Source organism: Lonchura striata, chromosome 7, assembly GCF_050655825.1.
Source record: "Lonchura striata isolate lonStrDom1 chromosome 7, ASM5065582v1, whole genome shotgun sequence".
NCBI lineage: Eukaryota > Metazoa > Chordata > Aves > Passeriformes > Estrildidae > Lonchura > Lonchura striata.
This window is the reverse complement of record NC_140709.1, coordinates 18,239,513-18,265,705: the sequence shown is the minus strand read 5'-3', so window position 1 is coordinate 18,265,705 and position 26,193 is coordinate 18,239,513. Positions and strand designations below refer to the sequence as shown.

Here is a 26,193-nt window from a genome sequence, read left to right as displayed (position 1 = left end):
AAAATGCTGGAAAGTGAGAGATAAAAATGCAGTTTTCTTCTTTCAGTGTTGTCAGGATGATTCCATTCTTTGTAAAGCAGGCTTATGTTTTTTTATTATATTTATTATAAATGCAGTGTGTATTTAAGCAAGATGATGAACAGAAAGCTTACACAGAAACAGTTAAAAACTGTACTTTATTTTTGTCAAACAGTTTTGAGTGTCATAATACTTGCAGTTAAATACACATTTTGGTGAGTCTGGATTTCCACATAGGAACAACCAAAGGTAGAAGTGGATTTGAGCAACAGGGACAGAGAAGTTTTTGATTACTTGTCTTTACTTAGAAAGCTTGTTTGGTCTTTCTACTGCACATCAAGCTTCTGAGGTAGTGGTAGTGTGTAAACTTAAGTGTCTGTGATTTAAGTTGCAGACACTTATATAATAAGTGTATTAATATTATAAATATATTATATTATTGCAGAAGTCCTTCAGGCTTCAGGCTGCTCTAAATTGCAATGGAAGGAACAAGTTAATTGTACTTTAGATTTTGGGTTTTGTTTTTAAAATGACTCAGGTATAAGTCATGGACAGTTCTGATTACTCCTTAAAACAGAAGACAGACTATGGAAATGTTCACATAAATGTACGTTCTTTTGTATCACAGGTCCTGACTTGAGTCCTTCCTTTATTAGAATTTTGCCTGGCACAATGTTTCCTTCAGTACTACAGATCACAAAAGAACTGTAATTTTTTTCTTAAGAAAGTTTATTTCAAAACTTGTATACTTGTATCAAATTCTCATTAGTCTTAATTTTAAATAAAAGCCCTGTTAGTGTTTCTAGTGGCTTTTCACTAGGAAAGAAAATTGCTGCTTGCTCTTGAGAAAGTGAAATTCATGGCTGTGCTGTAAGCCCTGCCATATCCTTTTGATAGGTACTTAAAAACCCAAGGAAAAAAAATTTTGATACATTCTGTTCCTTGGATTCTGGGATATGCTGTCTCTAACTTGGACTGTTTGATGTTTTATAGGAAAAAATAGTGCCAGAAATAGTCACTTACTGTAGCTGTTTGCCTTTCTGTTGGAGGCTTGCAGTGTTTACAGGGCTACAGTTAAACACTGAGTCATAAACACTTGGTATATTGTATTCCTAAATTCAAAACTAGATAATGCAGATAAAGCAGACCAAATGTTCTGTGACTGTAACCATAATAATGTAATGCTTTTCTAGCAGCACATCAAGACAAGACTCCTGGAAACACTGGTGAACTTGCTGTGGTATAAGAGGCCTATTACTGCTACTGAGTAAATATATTCCTTTCTCTCTCTCTTCTTTTTTTTATTTTTTTCCCTTTTGCATTTTGTAGAATTTCAGTGTTTGTAGTCCACACAAATGGAAGTGTTTGAATATTTGTATCACCCCCTCTTTTAATCTTTTCTGGGTAGGTAGAAAATCAAGGGCATGGTCCAGTTACGTGAACAGCTTTTTAAGAACTTGGAATTTATTAGTATACAAAATTTTGTTAAGCATTTCTATGCCATTACACAGAGCAGAAGTCTGCACAGGCAGTTCAGCACTGTGTGATGAGCTGAATGCCCATGCAGTGAGGGACAGTTACGGAGCAGATTATCTGGAGTGATATCATGTGGCATGTACAGGACACCCAGGGGATCTGTCAACCAACATGGTTTTGGTAAAGGTAGGTTGTGCTTGACCACCTTATTGTACTTTCTGTGACAAGGTCTAGTGGATATTGCTTCCCTGGGCCTTACCTGGCCAGTAAGGCTTCTGATACCATTTCCTATGGCATTCTCCTGGGAGAATCTGTGGCTGCTGATGGCTTGGAGGGGTGTACTCTCTGCTGGGTCAAAACCACATGTAATAGAGACTGAATGCACTTGCACTTCTGTATATTAATCTAGAATTAGGGTTTGAAGCAGAGAAAACCAAATGAGCCTTTAAAACATTTTTTTGGTACAAATAACATTTTCATCATGCTGACCTGTTGCGTTTTACCTTCTTTGAGGTATTTTAAACTGTTTTGTAATGGTACCATATAATCTCTGCTTTATCTAGAATAAAGACTGTATTTTGGAAGGCATATTTCCTTATATTTTTTTTCTTTGTTAATTTGAGCTTTCTTCTAAAGAATGATAGAATTCTCAAACATGATTAGCTGCCCCTTCCAGAAGCTGGTGTAGTACACTCCCAGTCTCTGATACTGATACCAAAGATAGATGCTTATCTGAATTAAGAAGGTTATGTGCGTGCATGTGTGCGTTAAGAAAGAATCGTATTGTTCTTCCTCATTCCTGTCTTGTGGGTAACAGGGAACCTGAGCCATGTTCCTTCCCACACGCCATCTTTGTAGCAATGGACTTTTGCTCCCCAGACAGCCTCTTACCCCTCTGGAATGAAGATCCTCACGTAAATCAGTTTCAGCTTCTGTAAAACAAAACTCTTACCTGAGTTGTTTGATTTCATCATTAAAATGGGGAGGACTTTCTATACAGATTTTAGTATTTATCCTTGTAGTACAATTAACTGTATAATTTTTCCATTGTCTTGTGTTCACTTCACTTTGAAGAAGTACCTAAACTTGCATGACAAAGTTTATAACTGTAATATAATAATCAATTTATTTTTTTTTTCTTTTTTGTCATCTGATAAGTACAGAAACTCAAAACATTAAAAGAACTGTTGCACCAGATGCACTGTTCTGAAGAATGAAGTGAGAGAGTGCTGGTGAAGCAAACATGGTTTCCTTACTTCACAAACTGCTGTTTAGCATTGAAACATTGCAATTATTTTTAACTTTTTGTTTTGGAAGGAGATGAGCAAGAGTTACTGATCTTGGCCAGAGTTACAGGTTTATAAAAACTACATTATACTGCATGTAAATATTCAGAACAAGAAACTTGTTTAACTTCTTACTAAAGCTACATCTAATTTTCTCACTGCCATAGAAAGATCTGTCACAGTACAGACTGTTCTGTCAAGGCATGGATATGATTATGGAAACTTGTATGTGAAACTGGATCTGAAAGTTTCTGAATTAAAATATAGGATTTTTTCCAGAAGAAAATCATTGCAGGAACTTTATTTTTTCCGTTATATATTTTATTGGCTTTCTAGGCCTCTGGGAGTGATTTCAATAAGCACTGTAACTCTGGAGCTGTAGTTCTAAGATCTCTAAAAACACTGTGGGTTTTTTCAGTTGGTTTTTGGGTGTACTTGGCTGTTGAACCCAGTGGTGACATTTAATGTTCTGGAAGGTCTTTACAGTACACGGCTCCCACTTCTGCTGGTTAAGGAAGATAATAGTGCTTCAATTCTCCTTAATGTCAAAATAGGTTGTGAAGAAATGGGAGGGCTGCAAAATCTTACATCATAATATAATAATAATAATACGTTTCTTAGAGGATCCAAATTCTTCTTCCCTGCCATTCCTTGTCTTAAGTGAGCTTGCTGGGCTTAAAAGATATTTTTAGCATTACAACTTTTAAATATTTGGATACTGTCTCTTCTTAACTATGTAACTTCAGTTACAAGTCAGGTTTTCCACATTATTTGCTTTCTTGATGGTTTGGCAGTGGCTATCCTCTTTTGAAGCTCTTGCACTTCAAAGAGCTCTATGGTTGTTTCCGTTTGTGCTTGGTAACAAGGGTGTGACAATGTCTCAATTTAGTTTTTTTGGTGATGGCAGTTAAAAAAGGAAAAAGTCAACAACAGCAGTCAGTAATGTTTTGGGACTTGGCTGTGTTGTGCCGAGGAGCGTGTTGGGCATCCTGCAGCACTGTGGGGTTACCTGGGGGTGCGGAGGGGCCAGGGCAGGGCTTTGGCTGCAGCCTTTGCCTGCAGTGCACAGCAGAGAGCACAGTAGTGAGGGCACACTGGTACCAGTTAGTAACTAGTGTGTGGTTACTGGAATCCAGAGGGGTTTCTGCGCTGAGTTCCCCATCTTTCACTACTGTGTGAGCCATACTCTTTAATAATACAACTTACAGCTGGCAGCACCTTAACTTGTGGAAGGACCCTGAGTGTAAGATTTCTGGGGGTTCTATTTTGTTTTTTCCTTTTTCTAGATCAGAGATCTAGGGATATCATGGTATGCTGTTAACCATATGTCATATTTCAAGCCTTGGTAGATGATTATAAACTGGGATTAAAAAAAGTAATTACTTAAGCATTAATCAATGATCTTGTGATAACATTGTAGCAATAGATCCATAGTTGTTGATCCTAGCTTTTCTGTAGAGGTTGTTCGGTGTAATGTGTTTTGGCAGAATTCTCTGAATTCTTATCTTCAAAATAAAACAAGTTTAAACTTCCCAGAGGCAGCTGAATTAAGTCTGTTTGGCTTTCCTGCCCACATGCTCTCTAAATAAAATAATACAGTTGTTTCACAAAATGAGGGAGAGCTATAAAGGTAGCTTTACTGTGATTTTAAATCTATCTTGAAAGCTTTCCCAGAAATATGAATATAGTAATTATATGATTAAAAAATAAAGAAACTTTTTGGGTTGTGCACTTCCTCAGGCTATTAACCTAACCACTAATTAACCGACAGGAAATTCCAGACCTGAAAGTTTCATTATTGCTATACTGAACTGTGAAAATATAAGTGTGTTAATGAGGATTTCATTATAGCCATCTGTAACTTGTTTTTAAATTGTGTCAAGGCAGGAAAAACATAATATACCATCTGTTACCTAGCTATATCAAATTGACATGAAAATTATTGGAAAAAAAATCCCCCAGTTTACAACCCTGGTTGTCTCTTATTTCTTATCTTTTATTCAACCATTCACCCCATGTCAGTACTATCTAGCAACGTGTAGTAACATGTCATTTTCTCCTTAAATGATATATTTGGTTCACATAGGCATTTCTGTATTGTAACGTGTACCTGGGAGGAGGAGATGCTTACTTCCCAAAATGATAATTTTTGCATTATTAATGACCTCTTAATTTTAGCATCATGTTCTCTCAAGTATGTCTGAATTACCAAAACTCGGAAGTTGAGAAGGATTGTCTTGCAATTTGTAGTTCTTTTTGGTTTTAAGTGAACAAAACTTCTGGATAGCATCTATTAGTATGCTCTTATTCTCTAACCTAGGGAGCATGAATTGAAGCACTTTGCTTATCAGATGCTGGAGATTTTGCAACTTTTACCTTAACCTTTGTGTTCCTCTTTTGAGCTGAATTGTCATAAGCCAGCCCTAGTTCCTTGATTTCTGGTTTTCTTTGACTTTAACAGTGAGGGAAGTTGTTGTGTATTACCTTGCACTTACCAGGAAATGTTATGGATTCTTGATTGTCAGATGTTTGTAGGTGTAATGCAAGTGGAGCCATAGATGAGAAGAAGGTGGAAAAAGTTACAGAACTTGCTCTTGGAGGGGTGGGACAGAATTGGCACAGAAGGGAATACTGAAGTAATTTTGGAATAGTGAGGCAGATCCTTTGCAGCTGTGATGAAATAATGACTCAGTAAGGTCAGAAAATGTGCTAGTGTTTGCATATTACCTTTTGTGTTAGTTGGATCTATAATGTTAAAATGAGGATAAAAGGTTGTAATAGAGTTAGAGAAGTGAAAAGGTCAGGCATCAATTTATCAAAGTCATACTGTCAACAGGCAGCCCAAAAGGCAGGCTTGTCCTCTGTCACAGGTGTTTTCTGAATAGGCACTCTCTTTTTTGTTCTGGATTTGCACAGCAGCTAGGACAGCTTTGTTGAGGGCTCTTACCATATTCAGGACAAACTAAATTTGGTGGCTGAATTTAACAATCAAAATCTTTCTTTGCACACTCATGCAATAAACACAGAATAAAATGAAGAACTCTTTGCTGTAGCAGTGTATCTACAATGTAAATGTCTTAAGGCTGTGGAAAGAGAAAACAATCTAAGGGCTTTGCTGAGCTAATGTATGAGGAAAAGCCCACTGGCACAGTCGTGCTTCTCCTTCAAAAAGCTTCTCCTGGTCTCTACCCCAAAGATTTTTAGGAAACTAAACAAACATGGCATAAAATAGTAAACCATGCATGGTTATATAATTTGTCCTAGTAAGAACAGCAAGATGGGAAGTGTTCTGCTGTGAGGGTGAGGCCATGCCACCTTGGAGTTCCATAGGGATTTGTGCTGGAACTCCTAGTTCCATGTGTTAATAATCTAGGAAAGCAGCTGAATAGTAAGGTAACACTATGATGACAGTAAAGAGTTATTATTAATTGTAATAGGAGGAGATATAACTCTGAATACTTGCAGAAAAGCTTCTCAAAAGTAAATGGATAATAAAATAAGATTAAATTCACTTTAGATGTTAGCAAGGAATGACGAAGAGGGAAACCAGGATTTCACCAGTGTATAAGTCTCTGATGACAATACAGTGCATGGTTCTGGTCTCTGCCATATCCACAGGGAAGGAGTAAACAGAACATTCAGAGAGAATCAAGAGAGATGGTCAAAGGTGACATACGGCTTAAGGGACATGAGTGCTGAGACCACGTCATTGTGTTCTTATATTTACCTTTTGTTCATGTGCCAATTTGTTGTGTTCTAACTGTTCCAAGTAAGTAAAAGGAGAACATGCAGCAGAATTGTCTAATGATTATGCATGAAATCCTTAAACCAAATGTTAACTAATGGTAAAATAATTAAGTCCCACTTATTGTTGAGTGATGATACAATCTGAAATCAGCTTTCCTCACTGATGTGTGACTTGCATAAGAAAAAGAAGTTCTTGGTCTGTTTCCAAGCCATTTGGAGGCCTCTTGTCTATGCTCTCTTCTCCAATTCTTTTTGATTTAACAAAACTATTTGCCTTTCCCTGGAGACTTGACTGTGTTGGTCCAAAACAGATGAGATGTCAGCTCAGTGGGTACAAAGCAACTGAAGAAACAGAGTATTTAATAAAGCAAGAATTTAATCTGGAAGAATGCCATTCTTACCCTGGTAATCTGTGTTTCCTGCTATTCTTGCTGCTTTCAGACTTCAGTTTCTCATGGATATTATTTAAAAAAATAATCATTACTATTTAAGGGTTAGATGAAGTATTAGATAGTTTTAAAAAACGTTCTTTTGTTTATAGCAATAGAGACAATAGGTTCAAAGAGTTCCCAGCTTTACAGATACTTCTCTATTGGGGATTTAAAAAAACAGATAATTCTGGGAAGATTTTGCATACACACATTATTGATGCACATCCATTGGGTTCTAACAGTGCATTGGGCTTTTGGAGTTGTGGTTTTGGGTTTTTTTGTCTCTCAATTGCGAAGGTACTAAATGCTCTGGGTAATCACACTCAGATGGATCTGAAAGTATTAAAGATCTAAGAATGAATTGTTGGAATGTTTTGTTTTATTTTCCTCACTAGTATATACAAGTCTTAACTTTTTCGTCTTGGAAACAATTCTATGGATTAAAAAGCATGAAAGATCTGTAGTCAAATGTGACCTGTACAGGGACCTCTTTGGGAAGTGTTTTGTATTTAGCCCTATAATGTCATTCTATTTAGCAAAATAGAATTATTTTGCTTCTTTTAAATATACACATGAGAAATTATAAAATAAATTGAAGTTTATGGTGCATTCACATACATTGCCTTTCCTTGCTGATACTATTCAATTGATGTTTCAGTTTAGGAATTGTTGCTATAGAGCAGTGCTAGGATTTATAATTTAAATAGATGCTTTGTGAAAAAATGAGAAGCACTTCAAAATTCTAAACCAAATTCTAACAAAACTTTTAAATTCCATTCCTTTATGTGGTGGTTTTATTTTTCTTTTTTTTTTTCCTAATTCCCTGTGTAAGCTCTCCTTGTTCCTCATCTTTAATATACTTACAATTTTAACTTCCACAAGTATTCTGGGAACTTAAAAGACAAAAACAAAACCCCAAAAAGCAAGTAATCTATGCTGGGTGATACTGGAGAAAAAGTAAAAGTAACCTCTGTCAGATGAAGGGAAAATGGCCAGGTATGTACTTGTAGAAATGGGAAATCTTTCTGTCCTTTCAAGTTATTGGAGTTGTTGGGCACTTGTTTATGGTCAGTAGTATTAAATTCCATTGGTCACTCCCTGAATGAAAGCCCTATGATTTTTCAGCAGTGATAAATTTACTGCTTAATCTATGAAAGTGATAAGGAGGATATTGCTAACTAGATAAACTGTATGAAAAATAACCACAAGATACCAGCAGGACAAAAAATATCAGATGTTTTATTACTGTGAGTATTAATTGTATATTTCTAGCTGTAGCCCTTGGACTCAGATAATAATTAAGGCTTCCAGTAAATATCTCAAATACTGTGCCTGTGTGGGACATACCAGCCACAAGCAATATGTTGGTGTTTTAGCTAACGCTGATACCCTGTATGCACCAAACTTTTCCTACATGCAGTCCTGTCCTGCAAGCTGGGCTGCATCTGCATTATTGCCCTCTCCAGCTTATCAATCAAGTGAAAGGATTTTTATTCTTTTATTGTTAACTATTGAAGTTTGGTTGCAGAGTGCATTTGACTTGGAACACAACTGATTCGTCGAATTGTTCATTCAACCTCACACAGGCAAAGCTGACTTACATTTCTGTTTTGTTTGGCATCAGTGTGGGTGGATGCTGGTGATAGGACTTCTCAGGTAGAAAAGGTTAGGTAAGGGACAGTCAGTAATGTTGTTTCCTCAGCATGCAGGCACTCACACAGATGTTTTCCTCTCACTGAAGCACTACTCAAGCAACTTCAAAACGCACTATGGCCTGATACAGATCTGAAAGCAACATTTACCAATGATAGAAACCTGGAGGGTGTTGCCAGTGATGACAGCACTTGCCCTAAGAGTTTGTTGACTGCATTCCTTCCCAGTCCCTGGGCCGACTCAGCTGCAAGCAGCCTTCCCATTTCTGAATGCATTAGGGTTGACTTTAGGAAGAGGTGACTGAATCAAGAATTGCTTTTAAGCTGCTTTTAAGCAGCTTCTGGTTTTAATTGACAATGAGGTCAAGCTTCTGTAAATTATCCTACTTTAAACACTTCTGAGTTGTTTTTGGTTTTGTGATAGCATAAATATTGTACTTGGCTTGAGAAATTGATATGTAAAAATCTTAAATTTCAATAGTTTTGTAGGTAGTACTGATGATGAAATTAACTGAATAGAAATGGGTATTTGCCTCTCTTGTCTAAATATTCCATTAATCCCTAGAATACGCTCACCTGAGGTGTTTAGTTGGATATCTCACAGGCAGAGAAAGGGGAAGGCTAAAAAGCATGGATAGTAGGACTAGTCCTAATTCTAAAAATTCCCATTAAACCTGTTTTGTGCAAATAAAAGAGGTGCGGAAAACAGGATTGGATTCTTTTTATGGTATAAAGTCACAGAAGACATAACAAAGCTACTTAATACTCTCTTTTGAATTGGCTGAAGTAGATATGTTGGGATTACAGGCTGTACAAATCTCTAGATGTACTCTGTAGGCTGTTTGGTCAGGTGGTGGGATTATAAATAGGTAGGCTTACTGATGTCAGCAGTAGCCGAAGGGAGCAACAGTGAGCTTGCCATGCACACACACACACCCTCCCTTCTACCTCCATATGCTGTTGAAGGAAATTCACCTGATATTAATGGAGAAGAACCACCTGTGCTGTCTTGGAGGTAAGCAGAAAAGTAGTGTAATCAATTTTAGCTGTTATTCTTCCTTCTCCCTGTTTAGAGGCTGAGCAGAATGGCTTCAAAGTACTATTTGTGTTGTGTTGTCTTAACACCTGCTGTGAGGAAAAAATATTTACCAATAATTATATATCTTTTAAGTCCTTGCTCTTGGAGGGAATTCAGGTGTAGAGCAGTACATAAATTGTCAGAACTTAAATATAGGCCTGTATGAAGGAAGAAGAATTTATGTCTGTTGTAATTTTTCAGAAAAAGTATGTAGTAATTCTACAAAAAATATTTTTAAAATCCTGTCTCTGGCTAAGAGATGAGGGTGTGTAAAGATGTTTATCCGTGTGGACAGACTGCTGAAATTTCAGTTGTACATTTCTGGGTACAAAACCTGTTGCCATTTTATTTTTAAATTGATATTTGGTGCTTAGAAGCTCAAATGAGGTTTTTGAGAATATTTTAAGTGAGGAATGCTGTTATTTCATGTGGACTGTAAGGCTTTTCTGATTTCTTTTATTTGCATCGGATTTTGATCTAAAATTTTGCTGGGGACAAAAAACCTCACTAGTTGCTTGTAATACCTTGTAAAACTTGATTCTTTTAGTGTTTAATATGATAGTCCTTGCTGTGTAGTGTGTATGTTTTTTGTATGTTGTATACTGGTTTCATGTATCATGGAAAGCATTAAAATATTTTTTAGTATCTAAATAGACTAAATTCGTAAATAACTGCACAATGCCAAGATGGACTTTGTTTGTAGCAACAAAGAAAGAATTTAAGAAACAGTGTTCACTTGAACTTCATGTAGGAGTCAGTATGCTGCTGGCATTGTGTCATCTGTTAGAACATTAAAAACTCAGCAGTGAAGTATATTGGCTGTAAAGTGGCTGTGGTAGAGAAAGTTGAAAAGGATGCAGGGGTGAATATGTAAGTGAAGTATAGTAGAGCAAAGCATTTATTAGGAAAGTTTCTTTACATTCCCTGGAGCACACTGATGATGATTATAATCATTATTATATAAATAAGAAATTTTCTCTACTTTATATATAGTGCTGAAGGCCTATACATTTTTGTAGAAAGTGCAGAGGCTCTCTAATGGAAGTGGTTACCCAGAATAGCTTTGGTGTTACCATCATGCAAGGAGCCAGCTTTCTTCAAAGAAATATCTTATTTCTTCCTCGCCTCTTGCCTGTTGCAAGAATCCAGTAAGGAGTGGGTGCGGGGGATTTTGGGTGTGCAGATATAAGCAGAGAAAGGGGATAATGACAGCTCTTGTGTGTTGTTGGGGATGAGTTTGGAGACAAAATAGGAGCATTCATCTGGGGCCCTGAGCTGCCAACCAATGAGGGAGGTAAAATTAAAGTAGGGCAAAGGGGAGGGAGCTCCTGCAGTCAGTGGCTGCAAAGGTGGCTGTGAAAACTGCTGGTCGAGTTTATGCTGTGCAGAGATCTGGGATGGGACTTGTGGCTCTGCTTCATACTGCCCATTGCCCCTCACACAGTGCCTGAGATGAGGCTGGGGCTCAAGCAGCATCGCTGGCATTTGAGGAGGTAGTAAATGTGACCCTGTTCCTGAAGGTAAAAGGTTTTTCCACTTTGCTCTCTGAGGAAGATGCAGGCAGGAGAGTGAATGTTGAGGAGCCAGCTGTCAAGGATGAGCAGGAGAATCTGGTGGCAGGTGGGTACTCAAAGCATTTCTTAGTTTTGCAAGCAGTGTTAGCCCAAGATGCTTGGTGTTTCTGTTCGGGGAACTGTAGCTACAGTCCTCATATATTGGGATAAACCTCTTCATTCCATCAAACTTTTCCTGATACTAATTGCCAAGATGCTTCTCTTGAAATCTAGTGAAGAAAAGCTTGGTTTAGTACAATTTCTCAGCCTAAACTTACCTCTTTTTCTCTTTCTTTCCTGTAATGAGCAAGGATGCCTTATTTGCAGACCTGGTTGTCTGTGTAGGAACTCTCTATACATCCACCATGTGTCTCCTAGCATCTGTGTGTAAGTGCACATAGAAATACACACAGAGATATTTCTATTTAATCTTGCTCAGGACAATAAACTTTTCCTATGTCCCATTCCCTTCCAATACTTAATGTCATCTCTGTTCTTCAGTTTAATAAATTCTCCTATTTTTGGGTTATGTTAATATACAAGAGGTTTTAAGTGTTACCAAACTCTAAGTGGATAAAGGATATAACTGCTAAGAGAAAGTTTCTGGTGAATGAAGAACTTTCTAAAAGGGAGAAAGCTTGTTCTAGTCAAAACAGTTGCAGGAAATATGAAAATAAATTGCAGTGCTTTCTAAAGTTGCATTGCTGTGCTTTCTCATTCTTCCTGTATCTGAGTTTTCAGTTGGGAAATGCTACTGTTGCAGTTGAACCCAGCCTTCTACAGCAGGTAAAAGGAGAGGGGTTGGATTTTGTCTTCCCTGTTAGTGTAGAGCTTCTTAGCTGCTGTCCTGCAGCATTTCATCTGTCACCCACCTACATCTACACCCACGTACCTATATTTGAGGCATGTATGTCTGTGAGAAAAAAGGGAAGGGTCTGTATTAGCCTCTTTCTTGCTGGCTGCTGTGGTACCGAGTGGCTCTGCTTTTCTTTTCCTTTCCTTTCCCAGCCTCTAAATCTATCCATTCCCTGCCTCCAGTGTTACTTCTGAAACATTATTTTGAGCAGGAGAAAAAAGCAATAGCAGCAAAGCTCAGATAATTGACAATTCTTACTTCTATTGATGTTCAGAATAGCAGCTGGAAAAGCCACGAGCAGAGCTAGATGCTTTGTCTGCAGGCTTTGAAAAGACAGTGGCATTTACCTGCTTTCATGACTGGGAGTAATGACCAGAAGAAGAGATTCAGGTTTTGTTTTATTTGAAAGCCCTTAATTGAACTTTCTTACTAGTCATAGGAGAAAAACAGCTGTATGAGCAACCTCTTTAGCAGTTCTTGATAAAGATTTGAGGGTTTATTTTTAGTGGAGGTAGCATATGTTTGCTTGAGTTTTAAGTATTTGTTAGATTTATTAGTGTATCAAAGGTTAAGCTCCCCGTACAGATCAAGCTGCTCTTTGTTTTCTTTTCCTGTTTATTCAGTCAGTTATATATTACTCAATTATTGTTACAGATTTACTACTTTCTCTTCCCTGCTGTCCTTCTTTTCTGTCAGGCTGTTTTCATAGCTGCAAATATAGTAAAGGCTTACTGAGCCATACAAGATTTTAATAGTTTTGAATGCTGTTCAGATTTTTTGTTCTTCCCTTTGGTAGCAAATCTAGGTTACTTTTTTGCATTTTTTACTTTGAGAAAAGGTTGAAAAAATAGATAAAAGTATCTACTTTCTACATGGACATACCAGGTTTGTATTTATATTTTGTGATAGCCCTATTTACTTCAGAAGTCTTAAGTTCTCAGACTCTTTAGAAGTAATGTCATTGGAACTAATTTTCTACTTCATTTTTTGTTTGTTTTGTTGTTGTTTTTTTTTTTTTTTTCCCAGGAGTAAAAGTAGTACTACTCTTGGCACAACAGAATGTGTTGTAACAAAACTTTTGTATCAGAACACATTTCTATAATCCCTCAATAATAATAATAAACTTGATGCTAATTTAGAGGAGATTTTTTTTTCTTCTTTTATCCTCTTTTGCTTGCTAGACTTCTGAGCTTTTGGCTCTCTTCCTAAGAGCAAAGTGATTCTTATGCCTAGAGGGCAGCTAACAGTGTTTTGTTGGATGGTACAAGACAACAGTCAGCAGCTTTCTGTTCTCAGCAGTTGGGTCTTTCACAAGTTTTAAGTGAGCTTGACTAGATCATTGTAATAGTAGTTTGAAGGGCAATGAATTAATACTTTTTCTAGGAAAGTTTTAAATTTGTACTTAAATTATATATTTATGCCAGAGCTAGTGCCTCTTTAATGCTAAAAGGGGCACAATTAACAACATGACCATAATACAGACTTGTGTTTATGTTGTCTCAGAATTGCCTCTTTTTCCTTGTAATGATAAAAAACATTTAATAAATTATGGCTCAAATGCAGTCGCTTCTGTTTTCAAGACTGTCACTGGGGATAGATAATCAGAGGGCCAAGTGTCTGTTCCAAATGGTCTGGAGGGAACTGAAGGATTCATTTGCTGCTTTCTTGCTTTTAGTGTGAGCGAGACATCCAGAGATTCCATTAAGCTTTCACCTTACTGTCATGGTTACCGTCCCAGTCCTGTGATTTATTTCTCTCTAGAATAAGACTTAAAAAAATCTTCAGAGCAATGAGGCTAACTAGGGGGTAAATCCACACATCCCATTGACTAGGGAAACTTTTTCTTTCACAAGATCTTTGAAAAAATGTCTGATTTCGGGGGTGCCTCCTCTTCTTGATCCACTTGATTTATTGAAAGAGAGTGGAAATGCATTTTATTTTATTTTTTTGCTTTCTTTATATTACAATAAATACATGAGTAAGAGAAATCTGTAAATGATTTGTTGTTTGCTGGAACCTCACTGACTAAATTCATAGACATCATCTTCAAAGATCTGTTAATTAATAATATTTTCACCCATAGCATTACTACTACGATGTTAGTTGATGTATCAGTTGCACTATGAATTATTGTGTTGACAGAGCTGTATACCCAGTGCCTCGTTTTATGTCATATTATTTTAGAAATACTTCTACTATTTACTGTATTTGTATCCTTTCACTCTTGGGAATTAATATAGAGAAGTGCCCTGTAAAATAACCTGTTACCACAAAAAATTTACAAACTGTTAATGTTTGTTCCTCTGCGTGGAAATTGAAATTAAGGTGTGTTGCTGAACTTGGGGTTTTTTTTGATACCTATTGAGCCACCTGATAGACTCAGTATTTGTACAGTATGGCCTCACGTTCTTCCCCAAATAACTAAATGGATGAGTTGAGAATCTGAAAGATCATATTTCTCTCTGCAGCAGATACAGCAAATATTTTTCCTTTATATCGACCTATATGTATCATAAGCCTGGCTTGAAGGGAGAACTGCAGAATGGACATTGTTTGACTCTCATTGATCTATATCTTGATCTTAACATCTAACTGGTGCTTTTATAATAGAAATAAAGAGAGAGATTGTATCTCAAGCAGTGATATTGATGTTGAGATGAAAGCCCAGTATCAAGGCTCATAGTCATGTTAGATAGATGCTCTGTGGCTGGTAAATCAAATATTTGGGCTGCTGAGCATTAAGGAAAAATATTAGAATACTACCATATGTCTTACTTAAAATAAATCTGTTTTGAAGCACTTCATGGCCCCCCAGATTTTGTATAGAAACCTGTGTGCCTGTTAATAATTTAGTGAAGATGAATAGAATTTATTTTTGAAGTATTTTTCATCTATACTTATTCCTGAAATATATAAGAGTGATTTTTTTGAGTGACCTGCCTTGACAACTTAAGTCATGTGCTGGACTGTGAGGAGCAGATCAGATAGCAATGCTGCAGTTATCTCTAAGCTTTTTCCTAGCAGGTAGTGTTTGATCTTGGAGACTTGCAGTGGTGATACTGTGAAGCTATTATCCACAAAGAGGGAACAGAATAAACTCAGTCTAGAAGACAAATTTGTTCTGTGAGTGTTAAAGATGAGTATTGGGTTGGGGATGCTTATAGGTGAAACTAGGAGCCTAAATATTTTGTGTACCTGTTGGCCGAAATTGATGTATCATTGTTAAAAAAACCCAAATCAATATTGGTTTTTAATATAGGCCTGTAGTCTTATTCAACTGTTCCTTGTCTGAGAAGATTATGTGTGAAGTTTTGGCTGTCTGCTTATATGACACGCCAGTGAAACAGTATTGTTGCAATAGTCAGGAGAGAATTATAATTGCTTGAGATGAGAGGTTGAAGACAAAAAAAAGCTCTAGAAGAAGCTTTGTTACAGTGGACTTTTTCCTCTCATGATCTTAGTAGAGTTAAATCCTTTCCTGACTGAATGAAAATAAAACAAAGAGCTGCTTGTAATTTTGGCAAATCTAATTTTGTAAAGTTTAATTAAAAAAAGAAACCAAACTAGTTTCTTTTTGAATAAACCAGTGTTCTTCATAGTGCTCTAAGTCAACCAACTGAAGTGTATCTGTTGTGCTTAGAAGGTTTTTAATGCACTATGTTTAATGAACTGCTTCAGTGCCTGAGAGATAACTGAATTGCAGGTGAGATCCTTACGACTTTTTCTGTCCTAGGTGAATGCTATAGAAAATTTGAGAAAAGGTTTTGTTGTTGGAGGTTAGATTCAAAATAATTTCAGTGAGAGTGTTATGAAGCTGTTTTTGTATACTCTCATGTAACTGTGTTCCAAATAGGAAGTTAAGTGCTGTAAACAGTAATATTCCTTGATGCTGTCGGGATCTGAAGCACATAACATGTTGACCTTATGGTCTTGGATTTGAGTTAAAGATGCACTGTTTTTCTCTAAAATGATAGTCTTCTATTTGCATTTGGCTGAAAGAATTCTTTAATACAGGAATTGTGTTGTCACACAGACTGGCAGGATGTGCAGGTGGGACTTCACAAATTTAAATTTCTAAGATATATGAATCAGTTCTCTGGGGAACAATATAATCTCTACCAGATAAGAGAAAGCTGAATGCCTTGACATGAGCAGTGAGCTCCAGGTGCTCTGGTAACAAGGGAAATAGAAACTGCCTGGACTGCAGCACCGTGTGTTTGTGGGTCCCTGTGAGAGCATTGCGGGTGTCCCTCTTACAGCCTTCTCCAATGCTAGGAAGAATCAGAGAAGAAACATGTTCTGTTTTTTTGGGTTTGTTTGGTTTTTGTTTGGGTTTTTGTTTGTTTGTTTTTGCTTTAGCTCAAGCAGCAGTTTAAACAGAAAATTGACATAGAAGATAATATGTTGCTGGAATTGTTTATCTGGTAATAAACAGTGGGGACCACATCTCTTCTGGAGAGTTGAGCTTGGGCAGTTTCAGTGCCTGTTGTGTAGGGAAGGTTAGCCAGTTGATGGGACTGGGACGCAAGTGGACAAGGAATGAGTGAGGATCCACATTGTGTAGGATACTGCAGCACAATTTCCAGAGCAGATCTTATTGTTACTGAGTTGTGACCTCATTTGGTTAAAATTAAATGATTGTGTTTTGTCTTACTAAAAATAACAGGTTTTGTTTTCAGGAGAAGAAACTAGATTTACATCTTCCTCTGTCTTTTTAGTAAAATCATTACAAATCAACAGCTCCCCTAGTTTGCTGAGCACTTGGTATAGGTTAAGAGACAAGAGAGAACCAGGCTTCTGTTGGTTCTTCATGAAAGAGAAGTATTTGCGTTGGTAGTATAGACTTGGAGTTAGTTTTGGTGTTGGGATAAAATGATGTGTGGAGGATGCCTTGGTGAGAAAATCACTTTCATTGGCTTCTTGAATTGCAGAGCAGGGAGAGGAGGGTTTGTATGTAAAACCTACCTCTGCAAGTGTATTTTTACCGTCACCTGCTTTTGTAATCATGGTCACCTGAATTGTTCTGGCTGAGGAGGAGAGATGAGAGAATTAGTGAGAACTGAAGAAACAAAAACACAGCATCGGGAAACAGAAAATGAAAGTGTTGGAATCCCTGTTGTTTAATACGAGGCTGCCAAAATCTTGGCATGACTTCTGAGAAAGTACACTTGGGATTTTTCCTCCTTTGTGTGGGGTGGGACGGGTAAGCATAACTAACCATAAAGCACATTCTGATTTTCTAGAGCAGGGTGGGGTATGTGACTGTGCAATGGAGGACGCGAGGCTTCTGCAACGTTGTTAGATCTCTTGACCCTGTGTGTGCGTGTTCTTTACAAATACATGCAACTTGAACTGTTGCACATGTGTTTTCATGAGAGTATTTGGTCAGATTTAGTTAGACACTGTGTGAATAAACCACATTTATTGCTGTGTGTCATTGAGTACTCTGCTGATAATACAGTTCCAGTGATAAAATTGCATTTGTCTACTTAATGGAAAATAGAGTCCCCTAGCATTTGGAAAGAAGTCTTTCTGTGACACTTCTTCAAAGAGTGAATTCTGTGATAAATAGCTTTGAACAGTCATTTGAAGTGAAAGATATAAGAAAGTGTAAAGAAGGGAGGACAAGCAGTATTAGTTCACATTGGGCATTTTGGTATTAATGTCATGGGATACGTTTTTATGGTTTTGGGATTTTATTTATTTCTAATAGTTGTATTGATGCTATATACTTGCTAGTAATTTATATTTGGCAGTTACATCAAAGCTAAAAATCTTGCAAGAAAACCCCCAAAGAAGCTGAGGAGGAATACAAAGAAGTTTTATTTATAAATTTTGAAATGCATATGTAACCCTAAAACAACCCAGACAAGCTGCTGTAGAGACCAAAGTCAAATTTTCAGCTTGTGTTGCACATCATGAATTGCACAGAGAGTACACCAAACTAATTTAAATCGTTGAGAGAACAGGTATAAATTTTGAATGTGGATCCTCATTCAGTGTTTTTGGAGGCCTGTGAGTACTCCCAATTAGCTCCGAGGGGCTGTAAATAGTTAATTATTCAGAGTTCTGAAGTTCAAAACTCTAAGCACTTTCAGCAACAGATCAGTCATGTGAAGCCTCATTACAGTTGTTTTTTGCAATGCTGCTCTGGACCTTGTTTGCTCTTTGCTGTGAGTGACTTTAAACTTTGTTTTCTCAAGAAAGGTGTGTGTTTCTAGTTGTATGCTAGGTTCTTTTTGTTTTAATTCTGCAGGACAATTATAGGGGTTAATTGTTTTCCTTAGGTTTACAGTAAACAAACTTTGGTTTAGCTCCATCTAAAATGATGAGCATATTTTTGGAGCCTGTGTGTATTATGTTGAAATGTATTTTAACTTTCTGCTAATGTGGCTTCATTCAATAATGTTTATAAGAAAATCAAAACCTATGATGAGATATGTCTTGACTTTGTTTTGGTTTTGTTTCTAATGATACAATTCTTAATTAATAGTATCTTTTTCTTCTGAATATATTGGTTAATTGTGAAGAGTTATTTAAATAACTAGATGTTTTAGGACATGAGAGTCCTGCATTCAGAATTTACTGTAACATAGATATGTTAAGAAATATAGAGGGTTTTATGCTGTTTTACAACTTTTTTTAGTGAAATAAGTGCAGCTTATTTAGTGATCAGTCCTTGTATTCAAAAGCAAACTGTCTGGTCACTGACATAGGAAAGAGTATAGAGAAAATTAAAATAGATCAGCATAGGTGAGGGGAATATGTGAAAGCATATTGTGAGTAAAATGTCAGGAAATATTGCAACACAGTAGTATTGGTTATACTGTTATTTTATTACTATATAGAAGTGAAATAATGTAGAACTGGTAGGATTTATTTTAATAATTTTAATATCCAAAATAAACATTTGGGGAGGAAAAGAGTCACTATTTGCTCCAATATCTATCCTGTATTAAGCACAGTGGTAGTACAATTGGTTTCATACTGCACAGTACAATATTTCTGTTTATACTAATCCAGTAAATCTCTTTGGAGAATGCACAAATAGGGTCTTTGAATAACTCAAGGAAGGAAAAAACAACCAACTAATTTACTCTTTCAAGGTATATTAAAGAATTCTTTTTGCTTTTATGTTTATTAAGTGCTTTCTTTTTTTTCTTTTTTTTTTTTTTCTTTTTTTTTTTTTTTGTGATGGATGCCTTAGCCAGTTTTGTCTTCTGTCACTACTGATAGTATATTTCAGATATTCTCTTATCCCTTTGTTGCACATATTACTTTAGAAAATAATAAAGTGTTGTTTATTTCTGTTTTGAGACCTGTTGGTTTGCAAGTTTGGAATAATATGTATAAATGCATACTTGATTTTTAATTTGTATCTATTTATTTCAGAAGAAAATCTAAAGCACCACCTCCTCCATCTGAAACAAAATCCATTGCTGTTTCTCCATTTGATAACACAGAGCCAACCAACCTCATCATGGAACAGAAAGAGAATGTAATTGATAAAGATATTGAATTATCAGTGGTCCTGCCAGGAGATGTGATCAAGTACACTACAGTTAATGGGAGGTATGTTACACAGAATGGCATTTTTGTTTAATTTTACTTTTTGCTCAAGTTTACTTCAGCCTTCATCCAGGTTATGTTCATTTGGTAAAATACATGACTTGTGTAAGCCTGAACATGAAGTGTATCCAAAGAAGAGCAGCCAAGTGCAGTGTCAAAATCACAAGTCTTAGGAGGTTTTGGGTTCCCAAGGGAGCTGGGGTTGTGCAGCCTGGAGAAAAGGCTCAGGAGGGATATTATTGCTCTTTGCTGCTACCTGAAAGGAGGTTGTAACCAGCTAGGGTTTGTCTCTTTTCCTAGGTCTCAAGTGGTAGGATGAGAGGAAATAGCCTAAAGGGGAGCTTTAGATTGTATATTAAGAAAAATTTCTTCATGGAAAGGAAGCATTGGAACAGGCAGCCTAGGGAAGTGTAAAGAGATGTGGTACTTAAGGACATGGTTTAGTGGTGGACTTGATGATAGTTTAGTGGGTTAATAACTTGATGATCCTAAAGGTCTTTTTCAACCTAAATGATTCTTTGATACTACTATGATTTTTGGGTAGATATGGAAACTTCTTTGTACAATTACCTGCCATTTCAGAAGATTTTTTTTAAGATTCAGAAATTCAGTATGGTATCTCTCACTATGTGTAGCCACACCTGTTTTTCCTAGTCACTAAAAATCTCTATAAAATATCTATTAGTATGATTCAGTGAATTTTCCCACATAAGTTTTGCTTTTTAAAGATGAGTTTGTTCATCCTATTTGGATACAAAGCAGCACTTGCTTAGCACTGCTACCTGTAGACGACTAGCATTCATCAAAAAACATGTCATCGCTTCAGATAAAATCTGTAAAGCTTCAAGAAAAAATTATAGCTACAGCTTTGGATTTCTTTTAACAATTATGTTTTCCTTTAGCTGGTTTTAGTTTGAAAAGCAAATTTCAGACTGTTAATTGGTAGGATAGATTGTGCATGTAACTCTCAAGTCACCTTTTGTGCAGAAAGACCTGCACATTTACTGTTGAGCTGAAATCATAAATCCTGGGACCTAAAATGTTGTTCTACTGGGAAGAGTCCTGTGTAAGGCTGTGTATAGATAACAGTAATTTGGATGCCAGTTTGTTGCTATCCTAAGCTGAAATAAGATAACCTATTTGTATATTGTCTATGTGTTAGTGTATAGCTCATGTCTCTTCCACTGAAACCAAGCAGGCTGACTTATTCATTCAAACCAGGTACTGTAAATGTGTGCTTATACCTACTTCTTAGTGAGAGATGGAGCCTGGCTTGAGTCTGTTTGTACACTCTCATTTGCTGCAGTTCATGAGGTTGTTGCTTAGACATCAAATAATCAACTTTTTCACCACAGCTATAGTGGGTCTTTTTACACCTCCCCCTGACTCTGATTTTCAGGATAACTTAAATGTGAGATTTTATTTCTCAGAAGAAACTTTCTGAAATAATCTGAGTACTTGATGCTTTATGCTGTTTTTTCAGTATGTTTATAGCAAGGAATATTGCAGTCTGTAAATATGATGCCTTCCTCTGTTTTTAAACCTTCTTAGACATGAGGCTTCATGTGTACACTGCCAGGAGCTTCCTGTACTTTTTGCTTACTTTGTCCACACTGATGAGTACCATGGGCCCTCTCTCATGCTTTGCTCAGAACAAAGTACCAGAAAGGAATGTTGCATCTATTTTCACTTGGTCAGATTACATCGTGTATAATTACTCAGTGTTCAAGACAGGCCTTACAGGCTTATCAGGAATTGCACTCATTTCCCAATCAGTTTTATTATCCCACAGTTACAGGATTTTTCAATCAAGATACTGTATGTTATTGATTTCATAAGTGACTGTCTTGCAAATAAGAACCAGTATTAGCACTGCTAGGCTCATATCAGAATGTGGGGAGATGTGCAGGACCTGCACATCAACTTCACACTGTGAAGTATATTTCAAATTATCTCTTGTTCTAGCTTTGCTCTGGTTTTATATACAGTTATTTATTGTGATCAAATAGGCATGATCCCTCTAGAAATGACATAAACAGACAAACTGTTACTTTGCGTCTTTCCTCATTCACAATTGGGGGTGAGCAGCTCTGAAGGTCCTGAGGTGAGAGCACCTTTTAAATCTCATAGTAGAAAAAGCAAAATGGTGAGTTTTAACAGATGTGTGCTCAAATTCCATAGTCCACTAGAAGAAACTTTCCTTTTTCAGATTAGGTTAGGTTGGTTTGCTCCCTGCTTTGGCATAGTGGATAGCAAGAGCTATGTAGCACAAAGCAGTGTTAGTGAAATAAAAATCCTGATTATGTAGAAGTTGGAATATGTAAATACATTTGTGCTCAGAGATTTCCAGAAAACCTAGAATAATTTGTTGAAGTTAAGTTGCAAACTAATATTTTACTCATGTTAGATAAAGGAGGACAAGCTGGTGATGTACTCTGAGGTAGCTGGTGGCCTCATCTTGGTGCTTTGCTAAACATTAATTATGGAAGCTGTTAAATGTATTATGATATATGTATTCTTCCACCTATAATCCTTGAATGCTTTAGGGATAAAGAGTTTTACAGGTTTGGGGGACGTGGTTACAGGAAAAGCTTGTTAGGTTTTCTTTTTTTTTTATTGCTGAAGGAATATCTTTCTAAAGCCATTGCCTCCAGTGGAGTGGGGAGGGACTTAAAAGTTAGGTTGTTTGTGGAACTACCATTGGAAAGCAAATTTGCTCTGAATCACCGTTCTAATGTACTAATTTGCATGTATCTGTTGTTTGTTAGCAGCTGTTTCTCACTTATCATTCTCACTTATCAGTCCCTTATTGTGACTCGGGTTAACATGAGGGTGTGCCCCAGTCACTGTAGTGCATTTCTATAGGATGGCTTTCTGGGGCCCTTGCCTGTCAGTTCTTGCTCTGGTTATCTTTGATATTTTTACCCCAATAACTGAAGTGCAGCCTTTAAAGCCAGTCAGTGTATAAAAATTCACCAGAAAAAAGGTAACAGGTAACTTATTGGATGCACTGGTAAGCAGAAAGGTCACTACAGAAGCAGTGTCTGCGGCTTCCTCTGGCTCCCTCCTCCCTGGCCCTGCCCTGCTCTGCCCACAGCTAGATGGGGGAATGAGGACATGTGCATTTGCAGCCCTTCTTACTGTGGGATGAATGCACTTGTTTTGTTAGAGATTAGAAGTACATGAAATAAAGTATTCCTTCCTTTTGTCTTGTAACTGAAGCAGATTGTGCTATATACAGGAGATGCATTGAAATAAACTTTCTGGTTTAGCAATGTGAAAAGGGAGGAGCAGTTATTATTCTGCATTTTGCATGGTATTCCTCAGGCTGTTATATACTATCTAGATGAAACCATGGGAGTATATTGCATTCTCCTATACCTCTTCAGACCATCTGATAACTTCTGTGCTTTTTCACACATTGGAGTACCATTTCTGTATGGCTTTTTTATTTTATTGTTCATCCTGCCTTTGTCTCCTCAGGCAAGTGTTCTCCTGCCACTTAAGCAGTTAAAAGCTTTCCTCTAGAAAGGAAATGTCTGTCAGCTTTCAGTTATCATCTTCTGGAAGTGCAGCATATGCACCAGAGAGTCCAGCCCTGCTGCTAGAAATCAGAAGACAGTTTGCTTATGGGACATTTGTCCTTTAAGATGAAAGAAACAGGAATGCTATTCTAGGGTAAATTAAAGGGGGAAAATTCAGTATTCACAATAACGTCTAACACTGAGTCATTCTTAATTATTTTTATAGAACTGTATAATATGAAAAGTCTGCTTTAACTTACTGCTTAATAAATATATTAATGATCTTTGTTATCTAGAATTCTGCTTCATCTGATGGTTCTTTGTAGAAGCTATTTCCACACTTGGCTGTGTTACCAGAATACTTGCCTCTGTTATGAGATTACATCTAGAATTTAAGATTTCTGATAAAGCCATTCCAGCCTAACCCTGTATTATTTTCTCAGAGACACTTCAGCATTTTTTCAACATACCTTTTGATTGCTTCAGACTTTTATTTTCATAATATCCTTGTGAGACAGAGCAGGTGATAGATTTTCTTGTTCATAGTTGTAACTGAAAGATGCAGAGGTGTCACAATGAAATTTTCCTTACCCAACTAAAAAAAAAAATTATTGAGGGATGATCTGATAGTGCTATAACCTAATATAGTTCCATACCATGCAAAGTTAGGACATTTTCCTTACTTTTGGTCTATCTGAACATCTATGACATTTCTGTTTATAGTACAATTTTATTAAATGTATTTCTGTAGCAGCTTGAAATACTCATCTTAATACCCTATTCTGCATGTTTTTCATTGAGCATTGAGGGAGCAAGGACATACAGGTACTGACTACATCTGACAAATTCTGTTGGCCATTCTTCATTGTGGGAAGGACATCTTACATCACACAGAGCTTCTCAAGAAATGGCATTTGCCCACTGTATTGTCATTTGGCTTATTTCTCGCCCTTGGTATTAAGCATCTGGATAATTCTGGAATCCCTAAAGCACAACCTGCTTAAAATGTAACTTTCTCAAACTTAATTTCTCCTGCATCTTCCAAGTGGCTAATGCACAGAGTTTCTGAAAATAAAGTCCCTTGTAACTCAAAATGGATATAAAAACGCCAAGCTTTGCAAAAGAGCTGTTCTTAATGAATAGCAGAGTATTTATCACCACTGTTAGAAGTTCCCACTAAACGTTAAATGAGGTAACTAATCCACATGTCCCTGTTGACCTCAGGAAAAGCTTCACACAACAAGAAATTCCCACTCTGTTCAAGTACTTGGCATACTTTTGTAGAAACTGGTTTTCGTTTTCTTTTTGGTGGCTTTTCTGGAGAGTTGGCTTTTTTTTTTAAATTGTGTTTTTTAAAGCTCGAAGGAAGACATTTAAAGTTGATGTCTAGCAGTAATTATTGAGTCTTGGAAGAGAAAGGACAATTTGAATTAAATGTTTGTTTAAGCAGCACATCTCGTTATAGCCTGCTTAATTGTCATCTGTTGTGACAGTTCCATTTGTCTTTTACAGGAAGCCCATGATGGACTTGCTGATCTTTCTCTGTGCACAGTATCATTTAAATCCATCAAGTTATACCATAGAGTTGGTATCAGCAGAAAATAGCCAGATTAAATTCAAACCCAACACACCAGTGGGAATGCTTGAAGTAGAAAAGGTGATTGTAAAGGCAAAACAAATGGAAAAGAAGAAACCTGCTCCAGTTATACCAGAGGTGAGAACTAAAATTAAGCATATTGACAAGTTAGAACTCTGCTGTATTCAACAAATTGACCTGGTAGCTCAACCTCTTGTTTCAGTGTTTCCTGTTTTCTTTCATCCTCTCACCTTGAAGCTCTGTGAAATGCTGTAGTCTCTTTTTTATAAGCTTCTCTTAGGTAAAATACATCTCAGTTTATTGCAGCAAACATATTTGCTGCTGAAAGAAGGAAATATTACAATATTATTTGAAATCCCATGCTTCATCGGCCTTTTGAAAAATTCTGCAGATGAAGTGTGGCTGAGGACAGCCTTGAACAAACTGAAAATCAACATCTTGTACCATCTGTCGTGCTGTGATATATGTACCCTCTGATTGTATGTTCATTTTCCTTCAATACATACTGTTCTCTCTTGGCTTTTTTTAATATACCCTGAAGAGGGCAGGAGCTTTAAGAAGTACAGAACCAATTTCTGGGCGTTGCCTAAATCTTTTCCTTCCACCTTTGTCGTTGTGCTATGTAGAAGAATACTGACTGTTAATTTATCTGAAGCACTTAGAGAGGGCCAGGAGAGCTCTTCTGCTGCCCTTCTGCTTTCCTCCTACACGTGTGTTCACAAGCACTGGCTTGTGGCACATCACCTGATCTGCAGCTGCCCAGTAGAGCCCTCCAGGCATGGACCCTGCTGCCCAGGGAAATGGCACTGCTGAGGGAGAAAGCAGTCTGTTCACATGTCCTTTTCTTGCATGGAAGGAAATAGGAAAACAGTTCTTAGTTTTGTATGTAATGTTTCTGAACCCACAGCACTGGTCAAGTTGGCCATAAGTGGAATTCTGGTGATTGTTGTGAGGCTGTTGTAAAAATGCCATTTCTTTCAGAATTTGTGCTGGTATTTATTGTAATTTTCTTCTCTTTAGCAAACAGTAAGGGTAGTGATAAACTACAAGAAGACACAGAAAACAGTAGTAAGAGTTAGTCCACATTCACCTCTTCAAGAACTCATACCAATTATCTGTAGTAAATGTGAGTTTGATCCTTCACATACTCTACTACTGAAGAGTTACCAGTCTCAAGAATCCCTTGATATGTCAAAATCTCTTAATGACCTCGGACTAAGAGAACTATATGCCATGGATGTCAGTCAAGGTAAGATAACTTTCATAAATTGCTGTTATATAAAAGATAATTGCTTAATAGTTGCATACATGTTGTTGGATTTTTTACTTAGGAAAGTATTTTCTAGAAATTTAATATATATTTCATTGTTCTTCCACAAAATTGACTCATGTGTACTTGGACTTTT

General features: G+C 36.8%; 1 protein-coding gene across 12 annotated transcripts in view; it reads left to right on the top strand.

Annotated features, from left to right (window-relative positions):
* The window catches only part of COBLL1 (cordon-bleu WH2 repeat protein like 1), a 77,898-nt gene that overhangs the window by 22,536 nt on the left and 29,169 nt on the right, over positions 1–26,193 (top strand). For 7 of the 12 annotated variants that reach the window (XM_021528580.4, XM_077785001.2, XM_085585064.1 and 4 more), the window contains exons 2-4: positions 19,490–19,669; positions 24,703–24,904; positions 25,808–26,036. In XM_021528580.4, coding sequence (XP_021384255.3) covers positions 19,578–19,669; positions 24,703–24,904; positions 25,808–26,036 — 523 coding nt within the window. In that variant the 5' untranslated portion in view covers positions 19,490–19,577. The other 5 variants (XM_085585062.1, XM_085585061.1, XM_021528574.4 and 2 more) reach the window with 4 other exon arrangements.